Below are 13,687 nucleotides of genomic sequence, written 5' to 3'. Positions count from 1 at the left end.
CACCATAATGAGCCAAGTCATTCATTGTGGGACCTCGGGATGGGCTCACATAAACTCACTTATTGTAGAAAACTGTTACCAATGCCCAGATAAGAAAATAGACCCTATTTGAGGTAAAATCATGTTGAAAACAGTTTATACTTTGTATTAAAAAAATATTATGCATTTGCCCAGGTTGTAGAATTCTAGAAATGTTTCTTTTCTGTGATATTAATCATACACAATCATGTAATAGTGATCTGAGTGCCTCAAGCTTCTGCCTGAATCTTTAGGGATCTGAAAATGAAAACGCAGAAACAGAGATAGGCTTTTGGTACATATTCAGTTTCTTTCATTCTAGTTTTTTATTTGCTGTCAGCTGTGTTAGTGGGTGGATGGGACTCCCTTCCCTACAGGAATCAGGCGTGCAAGTACATGAAAGAGGTGGGTGAACGGCTCGGCTTTGCTTTGTTGTTCCCAGATGCCTTTTTAATTGCCAGCCTCMCAGATTGACTTTGGGACCTGAAATTCTAGATAAATCTTTGTTCATAATGGCTTTTTTTCAGGCCAAATGATGCTTTCATTTACACCTGTGCATCTGCTGCCAGCTGGCAGCTGGGGCAGAGCGAGCTGGAACAGGCTGGTTATGGACAAGGCGTGTTTGATAATGAATCAGTGCAAAGCCATAAACCCAGACCCTCTGTGGTGTTTTGTAGCTCCTTCCAGAGCACAGCCATACCACTCCGTGCTTCAGCTGCTCCTGGCTTTCTCCTCTTCTGGTCTGACCCCAGTGGAGTCCTGAGCAGATGGTGGTCRTAAAACCATGAGCAGGGACAGAAGGACAAAGTGTGAAGCTGGGGGATGTGTGACGAGGAGAGGGCTGGSGTTAAAGTCCTCCTGGTCACCTCTTGCTGCCCTCCCCTTTGTGTCTGAATTCATTGGAACAGCTTGTGGAGCAGTTCACTGGATCAGTTATRTGGAGTTTGGGAGGCCCAGAGGATATTTGCTGCCTGGATCTGGTGGGCTGCAGAGGACAGGAACAAATCAGGAGTGGTATTACCCTGCAGGTCTTATTTTCACAATATATTAAACAGTGCTGTGAGGAATAGGCTGATGGATATGATGTATATGATGGATGGATGGATGGATGGATGGATGGATGGATGGATGGATGGATGGATGGATGGATGGATGGATGACAGCAGGTCTGTCCACACTGCCACCCCCCTGCCAGCTGCTCTCTCCACCTCAGAGGGGGCTCCTGTTGTCCATGTATCCAGAAAGACCAAGTATAATAAAGTTTTGCTCATGATGCTGCCCTAGAGCTGAAGAAATTCAGTGTGAGCAAAACTGGAGTTAGCTGTGTAAGAATCTGTGGGGAATTCCAGGGGGTGTTTCTGTGAGTTTTAATGTTTGTTCTCATTTTGTATCCCCCCACCCCCACATGACCAGGAAGAAGAAAAGTCACTTCAGTGGGCAAACCAGTCCCTAGCCCACCTAAACCAGTCCATAGCCCACCTAAACCAGTCCATAGCCCACCTACCCTCTCACCTCTCCCATCCTGTCAGTGGCTTTGTGCTGGTGCTGCAGAGGTTTGGGGGTTAATAACGCATCTACAGTGGCTGTAAAATGCACAGTGTGGAAATCCTCTTTCCACACTCCTATTTCTCACAAAATGCATCTGTAAGATGACATGGCAGGAGTGCTGATTGTAGGTGGGGCCCAGGGGTGAGCCATTGCAGACAGAGCTTTGCCAGCATTGAAAGATGGTAACAGGAGGAGCTTGTGGCTKAGAAGAGCTGAGCAATGGTGAGTGGAGGCAGCCCTGTGCGCTCCACCTGTGCTGTGAGAGTGCATTCATGTTCAAACTTCACAAATGTGTTCAGAGAGCATCAGCTGTGTTTGCTTTCCAGAAACAATGATGAATCCTAAACTCGGTATGAAAATAATTCAGACCATCGCCAGTATCCATTGTCTACTGAAGATTATGGTACTTAAGGAAAAAACRCTTTGAAGAAGTTCAGAATATCAATGGTACTAAACTAATGGGATCAAATTAATTATATTGAGCTTAACTGCAACTTCATGGCTCCAGATTTATTGCAATGTAATTCTGTTAATATCAGAACTAAAATAACTAAGTTGATGAGTCAGGTCTATTGTTCGTGGATCTCCACTATAGATCATTAGCTTGTATACAACTGCATTAAAATTTAAAATGACATGCTGCTGTCATTTTTTTGCTTGGTTTGAGAAAATCTGCATATGTTGGAGCCTCTGGGTAATTTAAATTGAAGCATTTGAGGAAATGTCGTGTAGCTATGATAGAAGGAATGTAGTCAAATACTAATTGTCTTAAACAGCTCAGCACAATTTGTTTTAATATAAGTGGGAGACTCATCACTTGTRTTACCCTGTCAATATGGTGAAATGTTGAAGAAGGCTGCAGTGTGGTGCAAAAAATACTGTGAATCAATTTAACTGCTAAGTAGGATAAATAACTTTGGTATAATGCTAAACAGCCATACAGAAAACTATTGTGAGAGGTTGCAGCTGAGACTGGAAGTTGTAATCAGTGGAAGTCTTGAATGAGGGTTTGCTGTTTCAATCAGGTAGTGTGGAGAAATTCTGGTGAGGCTCCAGCACGCTGGGCACAGGACAGGAAAAGATGGCAGGGAATGCTTCAATGTCTCACCCAATGAATGTCACACAGAATGTAACAGGTGAAAGTGAGGCCAGGGAGAGAAGGGCAGAAGGGCAGTCAGGCAGCCAGGGACCCACTGGGTTCAGCACACAGTGCCAACATTTTGGTTCTTTGCATGATTCTCGTTCATTCTCTTCCCTTTTCCCTCTCCCTGTCTCATCCTTGATTAGCTAACCCAGAATAAAAATGTGTTTAAGAACAGCTGTGAAAATGTACAGGTTTGAATATTAGGATATTTTAGGCTATTTTAATCAGTATRATTAGGTTTCTCACCAAGAAATCTCATCTGCTCTCATACTATTAAGGCAGAAGTAGGAGGAGGTTCACCAAAAATATCTTTGACTTCCTGCCCCCCTTTCCTGAGCAATAAGGACTTGTTCACAGCCATAAAGGTGGTTACAGGTGTGTRTCTATGCATGCTATTTTATTTGCCCTTTCATGAAGCTCATCTCATGAAGAGATAAAATGCAAGGAATTGTTTCAGCATGTTTCAGTCAGGRTATTGCTCACAGTGTGCGGGTGCCTGATGCAATTGTTGTCTGCAGTGGTTCGTCCTTGGATCCTGAACTTTCCTTCAACTTTTTCTGTTATTACTTAGTCTATAAATCTGTCCATAATCCCTGAACAACATTGTCTTTGAACTCCCATGMATCTACTCAGTGAAATTCTCATCCAAGCTTTAATCTTCTCTCACCTTGATATATTTTAACTTCCCTCTTTATGGGCTGGCACACAAGCTGAATTTAATGGTGATAAATGTGTTTCTGAGATTAAAAGCTATAAAGCATACATTACAGATTAATCTAAGCCAAATCTTTGTTCCCAATGTAGTAAACTTATGGGAGTTTGAGCAGGGAGGAGCTAAGGAGCCTGTGATTATAGTTTAGGTGCCTCTCTGATGTCAACACTTGGTTTTGTTGGTTGATTTTAAAGRGTGTGTATTAATTTTTGGTGTCTTTGCTACTACAGAACATTTAAATTTTAAATCATCAGGGAAGCCACTATGCACTTTACCTTCATTCTATGTTCAGGAGCAAAGCTTGAGATGTGGAACCATCTGAGGGAAGGAGAAGAACAAATCMAAGCAGAAAGGAAATTTTTCTAGCCCATCCTCCTTATTTCCATTTTCCCGATGCACATAGGGAATGAAAAYGTGTCCTTCCTCTTTCAGAAGGGAAGTGGCTGCCGTTTTTTCTTATGCTCTTTGTCAGCATACACATTTATCAAGATATGGCAGAACCAGTTTATTGCTTTGTTCCATTTAAAAAAAATCACTTGTTTGCTGTTAAAATTCGTTATTAGCTGACTGTTTTGCAGTTTCTGATTCATATAGAACAGTTCAATTTAATCTAAACTCTAGAAATACTGTGTCCTATGCCTGTTCTTCATATTAAATGTGGTGGGTCAGGGCCCTGTTTGGGTGGATCATAAACCTACCGGGAGGGTAAGGACTGCAGAGACCACATGGARCCTCTCAGAAGAGGGTTGCTGCAGGTATAAATACAGCTTTCCTACAATTGTACACAGACAAATTAACTTTCCTAAGAACACTCTTATAACCAATATGATTTTAAAAATGTTTACGCCTATGCTCAAGCCTACTAAATTGAAATCTTTAGGAGTAAATTTTAAGCCTGTGTTGAATTAATTGAATTTAKTCTCTGGGGCTCGTGAGTCAGGACCAGGTATCTGAGTCTTGTGTCCAGGTCTCGGGAGATTACAAATTCTGAMCTGCAGAAAAGACAGTGCATACACATGGAAATGTGTATTTGTGCTCGAAGGATGGCTCTATAATGAATCCATAACAAGAGACCACTGGCTTTGGGGATTGGTTTTGGTTTGTTTTCATTCTGTCCTGCTTTTCAACCATTTTCCTCTCAGGAAAGCACAGCTGGAGCGCATTAACTGGAAACAAATGATGCTGCAGAGTATCTGCTTGTTCACTGCTGCTTTTTCAGCTTAATTCTGCTAAATGCTGCTTGATTGAAGTTTTGAACTGCCCTTAGCTGCATTTAACAGTTAAAAGCCAAAGGTATCTGTAAACCAATCCTCCCTGCCCAGCCCAAGGCATGCAGAGGAGGGCGGGGGAGAGGGAGGGTTACCCCTGAGTGCTTCCCTCTGTCCAAGCTTTCTTGCTTTCCTTTCTCCCTTTAACGTATTAAATTTCACGCGCCGAATTTTTGTGGGATGCGGGTGAGCTCAAATACAGGGCGGTGTTTGTGGTGTTTTTGTGTTTCGCCTCCCCACCGTGCCTGCTGACAGAAAGGTGCTGGTGTGGACAGCACAAAGCTTTATTTGTGCTGGCAGGCAGCTGCTGGAGACAGTGGTTCCTTATCAGCSGTGCCTGATAACGCGGCATCTCCCCATCTGCCACCCGGGACGCTTTGGAAACGCCAGGGCGAAAGCTCCCAGCTGCCTGGGAGGGTGGGGCGGATGGAGAAACGTGGGGTTTAGGGAAACATGGCAATRCTGTCCTTAAAACCACGCTGTGCCCTTCGGAATTGCAGAATTCTTGAGAGAGGTGATTGCTCTGGATCGCCCAGGCTGATTTCAGAGTGATTTCCAAGGTGCTKCACTGGGTTAGGCTGCAGAGCTTAAAGACATCTGTGGGGAGAATAGATAAGTGTTATCCTTTGTCTGAGTTTTCATTGCTGTTAGGAGATTTATTAGCATTTTTTATGGCTGGTCATAGCCTGTGTTCTTTAATATATTATTTGCAATTTCCTTTCTCTAGATTGTGCCATTTGAGGAACACAACTCAAATTTTCCATCAGTTGCATCAGGGAAGCCATAAATATGTCACAGGGGGTATATTTATGTGCCCTATTATGCKTTGGAAAGAATTTGGCCTGTGCTGTGTAAAATTAAAACAATAATTAAGCTTTGACAGAAAGGTTGGAAGGCAAACTCYTGGCTTACATATATTTGTGTGCTTATTGTGTGTGATAATTAAATGGTAGTTACAAATTTCTGTATACTCTAAATCACCCTAATGGAAACTTCGGAARTAACATTAGGCCATGTTACTTCCTAGCAGGTGTCTTCATACCTGGAGGAAAAGTGAGGAAATTGAGGAAAAAGGATTTAACAAAAGTGTGCTGCAGTCTGTGGCACAGTGGGCACTYGGTGGGCACTTGGGTGCTCTGGTGGGACAGGATTGTCCCTCGGGGCAGGAGGTGTCCCTTGGGGAGCTGAGTGYTGACAAGCCATGGAAAAGCTTTTCCTTCCTGCATCCTGCATGTGCGAGTCCCAGCAGAACAGGCCCAGGGTAGGGGTGTGTCTCATATCCGTATTGCATCCCTTCCCATCACTAAGGAACTGTCTTTCAGRGACACAATGCTCACTGATCTTGACAAAGTCTGAGGTAAAAATGCAGCGATGAAAGGTGTGCAGGGCAGAACTGGAGTGCAGCTGCCTTTGTACAGAAAACATGGTGCCCGGGTAGGATATGAGCAGCCATCGGATATGAACAGTGTATCAGGACAGGAGCAGTGGAATTGTGTTTTTTCCTCCTTCCCAGACTCCTCTCTGAGCACCAGCCTTGCAGCACTCATGCAAGAGGATACTCCATTCTCTGTTTCCCTTTCTTGAGTTGTGGTGACTTCAGCTCCTCAACGAGCTGGATCATCCCTTGTGGGGAAAGCAAAGTTAGGACTGCAGAGGTGTTCTCTACTTGTTTAATGATGTGCAATCACATCTCTGTCTCCTAACACTGTATTTTGTTTTCTTTAATCTGACTTTAAAACTGCATTTCAGCAGTTGGAAACATGACAATGGATCACTGAATAKAAGTGATTTTTAATAAGTTTAAGGTCAAAACTATCGAAATACAAGATAGATAGGTGTCTTAGGTATGTCTGAAAATAACTAAAATTTTCTTAATTTTAGGTGACATCAATTCTTACAAAAACTTTGTCTTTTACCCAGCCTTAATTTTGTTCTAATTGTAGTTCCCCTTCCTCGTCATCTCTGCTTTTATAACATGAGATAAAACTACATTCTTCATGGACTAATGAAAGCCACAAACATAATGTCCTGTTAGAGCTTTAAAAATTTATTTAAAAAAAAAAGGTATTGTCATTTGGCAAATAAGTGTTGTGTGCTAAGAGCTGCTCTTTTGTGTGAGCCGTATGTAACATTGCAGTTAATAACATTTAGTGTTATCGGCTGCTAGATGACTTTATCTCGACTACAAAAGCCTGTTTGCAAAGAGGAGGCAGCCTTGCTGGAGTGCCAGATTGTTAAATAACTACAGGTTGCCAAAACTAAATGAACTTTTCAGCTGGTAATGATGTGCAAATTGCTCTCAAAAATGTGTGTGCACTGGAGGAATGCTCACAAGCAGAGGGTTGTGTCTGGTTACAAACGTTTCTTTGCCTTTGTCCTTAACCCAGCAGTGACACCATTAGAATGAATATATCTGTATTTATAATAACACAGCTATTTTGTGTTTTTTCATAGCTAAATTGTTACTTAATAGCTATTTTAATGATGATAATTAACCAAATATATATTTAAGCTATTTGTAGTTTTTAGCTATTATGTTRTGTAGCTGTTTAAGCTATATTGTAGCCCACTTGGTGAAATGCAGCTCTGGGTGAGAGGAGTGSCTGTGGTTGTGCTCCTGAGTGTGACTGTAGTGTAGGAAAAGGAAGGTTTGCAAATGGGCCTTTTTTTTTTAAACTACTGGTGCCAAATTGGTAGACACAGGAATTAAACTCTGACATGTCAATTAACAGTATTTTTTTTATTAATTTCTAAATTTTTTTCCAAAATAATTTTCTGTGATGTGACAGATATGAGGAGCTACCTGTGGGTGAAGAGGTGAAGTTTAAATGAGAAGATGGTTAGTTAAAGTAGGTTCAGGAAGGTGGCTGCAGTTGGCCCAGGCGCTGCTGCAGCCGAGAGGAAGCGCTGGGTTTCCTGTGCAAAGCTTGCTSCCTTGCCCTGGAGTGTCTCGCCTTGGATTTCTGAGCCTGGTTGGCAATTCAGTACAAAGAGCCATTCTTGTGAATCATGTTTTCATTGCAATTTTGCATTCCAGYTCTGCAATTCATTCCCCCTTTTTCTAATGGCAAGGACATTCCTGGAGTTCACGTAACTTTGGGAAAATGGTTAGTTTAGGTCCTTCTGGGGCCTTCAGTGTTCCATTCTGTGGGGGGTTGTTCTAAAAATACAACTCTTAGTAAACCTAATATGCATGGTAAGTAGTGGGATGTTCTGACAAAGAGTTAATATCCCCGAATTTTAAAATATTTCAGAGGCAAATATTTAAAGTTGTGAAAGGCTTTTTCAGCAGCCAAGTTAATGCCAATGTTGTGTCTYTAGAGTGTTCMTCTKTCCAACTCTTGTATTATTAGACTCWTCTCGGCATTATTTGYAYGATCYCACATGAAAACAGYRTTTTGAAAATACWACTTKGAAGGTTTGAATGTGCTGTGGAGTGTTTTGGGTATATCAGGTCTTGTGTGTGTGTTTCAGGTGAGGTTCATGGYAACATCCTCAGGTTGAGCCAGACCTTTCCTCTCTGGAAGGAATGAGTTACTTGTGRTACTTTATTCCTGCTTTGTAAAATATGTAATAAAAATGTGAGCTGTGGTGAAAGGGGAATGTCTGCATTAAGGTACACACCAAGTGGTTAATAAKGGTTCTGTTGAGCTAGGCTGCCTGAAAATTGTCAGTCTTTAGAATTCTACCTTTGTCCCATAAATTGTTTTGAGACTAAGATTATTTCTTTTTCTGAATTCAGATTTTTTTCATTTAGGACTATGCACAGTTATATACATTTTTTTACTTAAAATGCTATTATGATATTTTTTTTTCTCCAGTTCTTATAGCCAGCACCCCAGAAAACATAATTTTTATTTAGTATTGTAAGACTAACCTGTTCTGAATTTGTTGTAGGTTTGAACTGCTGTTGGGAAGAATAAAAAGAATAAAGTTCAATTTTCAAGTTKCAAAAACACATTTAGTATGTGCAATTTAGCAGCTGTTGCAAACACTYGAGGGCATTTTCTTCAGCATTTGAAAATTCCCTGTAGAAGTGAGACAGGAGACATTCATTTAGCATTTCAAGCTTGAAAAATAATTTAACCTTTCCTGAAATTGTGTTTTGAAGTTTGGGATTAACGCTGTGACTGGCTGCACAGATGGTTACATTTTACATATTCCTTTGTCTAGGAAAAAAAAAGAGACCACATGGTCAGTTAATGGCTTTAAACACTCCTAGTCCTCATTTTATATCTTCCTAATAGGACCTCAGAGATTGTGGGAAGATACTCCGAAAACTGTTGTTTATGGTGTAAGGCTTGTAAGATGTGTTGTATTCTGTGTCCCAGAACTCAAGAGCTATTTTTGCTTCTGCTTATTAATCCTGGTTAATTAATTTTACAGCTTCATCCCTGAAGATTTAACRTTCATAATTCTGCTCTGGAAAAAAAGAAAGCTAAGATCACCGATGTATAGAAAATGTTGCTCTATTACTGGAATGTGAGGGCTCTTATTTTGTAATTTTTAATGGGTGAAATTATCAATGAAGTGTATTTTTAAGAAGTAGACTCTATATTGAGTCACTGAGGTGGGTTATAAGCTAAAAAGGCTTTTTASTCTTCCAGAATGCTTTCTAAGCTTTTTTGCAGCCACTTTGGGGAAATACCATAGTGAACCATGGATGACACAAATCAAATGTGATGCTGGGATAAATGATGGAAAATCCATTAAGTCAGCGGTGTGTCACCAGAGCAGACAATTACAGCACATAAAACCAGTGCTTAATTGGGTATTTTGTGCTTTGTAATGATTTTTTTTCCCAAGTAGTTTAAAAAATACCAGCTAACAGATTGATAGATGAACACAGAGTCATAGGATAGAGTCATGGAATGGTTTGGGTTGAAAGGGACCTTAAAGGTCATCTGGTTCCACCAGATGTCCTGACATGAGAGGACACCTTCCACTAGGCACAGTGTGTCTAAAAATCCACACATGGCCTGTAAAAGAAATCTTGATGAAACCACCGAGTGCTGTACAATGTTGAGCACTTGTAAGAAATCTGTCAAGTTTATAAAATGTTATCACTACAATATAGGCACAGTTTTTTTCCCCCCTCAATTTGAAAGTGCTAGTAAGGGTTTTAAAGCTACTACTGTTTTATCRTGTAAAGAGTTTCCTGTAATCTTTTAAGTTCTTACCCTTTTAAACCAGCATGTGCAGCCTAATCCATCTGGCTGGAATTCTTAAAGATAGCGGTGACTGGTACGAGACTTCACAGCCTTATTCCAGCACCTCTTGCAAAAAAGATTTCCACTGCCAACACTGCAGTCACAGATATGATCCTTGCTGCTATTAGGTGGAAATTTTGTGATGTTCCYGTAATTCTGTGTGAGCTCTGCAGGCCAGGTTGGGATATAGGGGTGAGATGGTTTGAGATGCTGTGGGTCAGTGTCTGGGTCTCCAGCCTTATGTGCTATCAGTGAGGTATTTCTGACAGATACTTAACTCACTTCTACTCATTTAAACTTAAAACATCTGCAGATGTTGTTTATGTATTTGGGGGATGTTTGTGTATATACATATAAGAACATACACCCTGCCATCCAGYCAGCCAAATCCTCCTCCCCTCATTTATTCATGGAGGAAAGGTTATGTTTCCTCTAGAWTTTTGAGGGTGTTTTGTTTATTTTTTCTTCCAAGGAACTTCCTAGAAAAAAAGGCTAAGAGAGTGTTGCAGGAAAAGCAGTGTTGGCTGAGAAGTTTGGTTACYCCTAAGTGCCATTTCCAGTTCCTAAGATGCAGAAGGAGCTGGGATGAAAAGGTCAGAAGTTGCCAGTGTAGTTCATGTTAACACAACATGACAAATGTTGTGTTACAAACACAGTAGAAACTCTTTGTCTTGTTAGAGATCTGGAAATGCAGTAGCTTGTCATGCTGCAGCTTGGTGARCATGAAGAGTGCTTTGGCATTATTATTTTAAACCTCACAGATAAAGAAGCTCACTGTGAAACTTTGCAGCCCCTCACTGTGGCTGAAATGTAGAAAATTCTGCCTTGGCTTCTATTGATTATCTTAATTGCCTCAAGATATCAAGGTTTTCCCAGTACCATTACTATCTTTATGACTGTTCGATGGAATACAGAATCTGTGTTAATAAATAAAACACTGTCTGTAAATGGAGAGGCTGAAATATTAACTCTTCCTTTTCTTTCTCCTGTTTTTCCAGCGGAACCCCTGCCTTTAATGGACTTGTGCCGAAGATCAATTCGTTTTGCTCTTGGCAGAGACCGCCTGCATGACATAGAAATTCTACCTTTGCCTCTGTCTCTGAAAAATTATTTACAGTACCAATAAGACATCTAGAACCCTCTGGCCTCACATTGGACTTCATCAATGCAAATGGCAGAAAATTGTTTACAGCAAAATATAAATCTTTGTGATGGACACTTAAGTGTTATTTAATTTTTAATATATATATTTTTTTTCTGAACCAGTGAAAGCAGATCACTGCGGGGGACTACTAAAGAATGTGAAAACATTGATTTGATCAAGGTTCATRTGTTATCTGTTGCCTGTTGTGTTTACAGTCCTGAAGGTTATAATTCTCATCTCCCATSCATTGGTTTATCTTTGTTGCCTCTGGTAAATGCCAATAGAAAATCTGACCTGCAAGATTAACTGTCCTGCAGGACAGAGCATTCTTCAATATTACGATTTTTTTTCTTTCTCTCTTCTACATTTTACCCCAATAAATAAGTTAGCAAAGGAGAAATCTTGACAGTAACCTTGTGTTTGGTATGCAGAGTTGTTGAGAGTTCTGAGTGTTCAGTGCTCAGCATAATTAGGCCTATAATATCTAAAAGTTCTAATGTTAAAATAAGCAAATTATTGTCTAGAAGAAGAAGAATATGTGGTTTAAAAACATGAGAGGAAAAAAAACTGTTTATGTGTCAAATCAGTTTCTGGACTTGGTAACAGTAAGGTGCAGTTCATTGTTTTCAAGACCAAATCTAGTCCCTCCAAAGTTCTGCAGTTTATAACAAAGTGTTCACTGTCCCAAGAATTTAGGATATCCATATTTTAGAAAGCTTGTCACTTTTTTTTTTTATTTGAACAAATTTATAATTTTTATGTGGTATGAACTCTAAGTACTTTGTTTTCTTTTTAATGTATGTGTGATTATAATGTTTATTTATCTGTTTAGCGTCTGTGAAGTTCTCATTTAACTGTTTCCCATCTTGGGGTGACTGATTTTGGTTTCTTCCCCACCTCCATCTGAAATGTATCCATTTTTCAGGCTCGTCCCTTTTTTTTTTTAAGATGCTGCTTTCTATTTGCGTTTCTTACATGTTTCAAGTTATCTGCCTGAATCAGTTATCTAGTTTTTAAACTGGAAGTTGTTGTTACGGCAGAATGTCAGATGTTTAGACTGAGCTGCCTTCAGCATATTTTAATGTGAATTTACTGATGAATGAGGAGAAAATTTCTAATAAAGTCTACTGTCCAAAGTAAAACTGCTATCTTCTTTGATGAAGTGTTAAAACTGCTCATAGCCCAGAGCTGAAGTTCAGTTCGTTGTGCAGCTTTGAAATGTTTCTGCTCAGTTCTTCAGTGGGATTGCTGCTCTGGGTTCCTGTGTGAGACACGGCAGGCAATGTCCTGTCCCCTTCCCGATTTATCCCCCTCACCCTGAGTATGGCCGTGCTCTTGCTTTTAACRCCATCCAGGTCAGATTCCTCTGAACAAAGCCTCGCTTCTGTGCCGAGCTGCACTTTGGGACTTGCTGCTTTTGAGGTAGGTTTTAGTTGGGCTGCTGTGCACSGAGGATCCAGGCAAAACCAGTGACCCGCAGATGGCTGCCCTGCCCTCAGTCACCCCTGGGAGCAGARTTACAGCTCCAGCTGGAGAAATGTGAGATACAACAACATAAGCAAGGAGTGGAAGCAATAAGGGCAAGGTAACGCAGGGATGTCAGAAATTAAGTAACTAATATTTGCTTGTCTGGGCTTTACTGTGTAAGCTGATACCTGCTTCAGCATGAAATTATTTTGGACTTCACTTAAGGTGAGAGGAACATCCTGCATTCCTTCCCTAAATCTTACAAAGGGGATGAAACTATAGCTGTGATCCCTATTTCTTACTTCTGCTTGCTTTATTTCAGTTAAACCATTTGTCTTAGTAGGTGCATAGGAAGAAGGAGCTATTAAAGTATAAAAGCTCACACAAAAGGCAAAACAAATGTGTATCAAGTAATCTGTCATAAGCAAGCTAAGCAGCTGCTCAGGAGTGGCAGAGCAATCCTGGTAGACCTTACTGTTCCACCACTGAAGTCYGTGTTAGTTCATGTTAGGTAAACATTTCCTAAAATGAATGTTCTGCTGTGTATATCTAGAGATTTCATATTCCTTTGAATAACTGCAGTGACACAACTGTTCTTTCACTTGTCCCAGGCCAACAGCTTTCTAATGAGTGGGAACTCATAAGACAAATTGATGGTGCCGCTGTATGTTAATTAAGCTAATTATTTTACAGTTGCATTGGAATTTTAGTTGGTGCCCCTTCTGATGATTCCTCTAAACCAAACATCCTTGTTTTAACTTTCAAATACTTTTCCTAACACTTACACATATTGCCAGAGTGCTACTTTCACAGGAATGGTAAGAGTCTTCTTTTACTGTTTCCTAATTGCATGTGGTGATTTTGTGGGTGGTAGATACACTCCTTCATATGGGTTTAGGGCTGTGTTTTTGGGGATCAGAATCTTTTTGATAGTTTTGTTGGTTCTCAAAAGCCTTTTAATGAGAATGCACAATGGAGAGTATTAATGACACCTCAGTGTTCTTCCTAACCATCCCCAAATGTACTTTCATCCACAAGGGTTTATGGGAAACAGTACAGGTAAGGATGAATGAGGCACTGAGGCTAAACAAGTGGTCAGAGAGCCTTCTCACAAAGGTTGCCAGGAAGAGTCTCCTCTGCTGCTGATCTCCAGCTGCCTCCCTCGGTATTGCCATT

The 13,687-nt window shown here is 40.5% G+C and overlaps 1 protein-coding gene across 2 annotated transcripts in view; it reads left to right on the top strand.

Moving 5' to 3' along the window:
* Positions 1 to 12,180, top strand: part of SPSB4 (splA/ryanodine receptor domain and SOCS box containing 4) — a 79,299-nt gene extending 67,119 nt beyond the window's left edge. For both annotated transcript variants that reach the window (XM_057370765.1, XM_057370764.1), the window contains exon 3: positions 10,899 to 12,180. In XM_057370765.1, coding sequence (XP_057226748.1) covers positions 10,899 to 11,026 — 128 coding nt within the window. In that variant the 3' untranslated portion in view covers positions 11,027 to 12,180. The remainder of the gene's footprint in view (positions 1 to 10,898) is intronic.
* The last annotated feature ends 1,507 nt before the right edge of the window (positions 12,181 to 13,687 follow it).

The sequence above is a fragment of the Malurus melanocephalus genome, unplaced genomic scaffold (assembly GCF_030028575.1).
Source record: "Malurus melanocephalus ecotype Western Australia unplaced genomic scaffold, MMel_1.1 scaffold_132, whole genome shotgun sequence".
In the NCBI taxonomy this organism is placed as follows: domain Eukaryota; kingdom Metazoa; phylum Chordata; class Aves; order Passeriformes; family Maluridae; genus Malurus; species Malurus melanocephalus.
The sequence above is the reverse complement of the archived record's forward strand: the minus strand, read 5'-3'. Positions and strand labels throughout refer to the sequence as shown.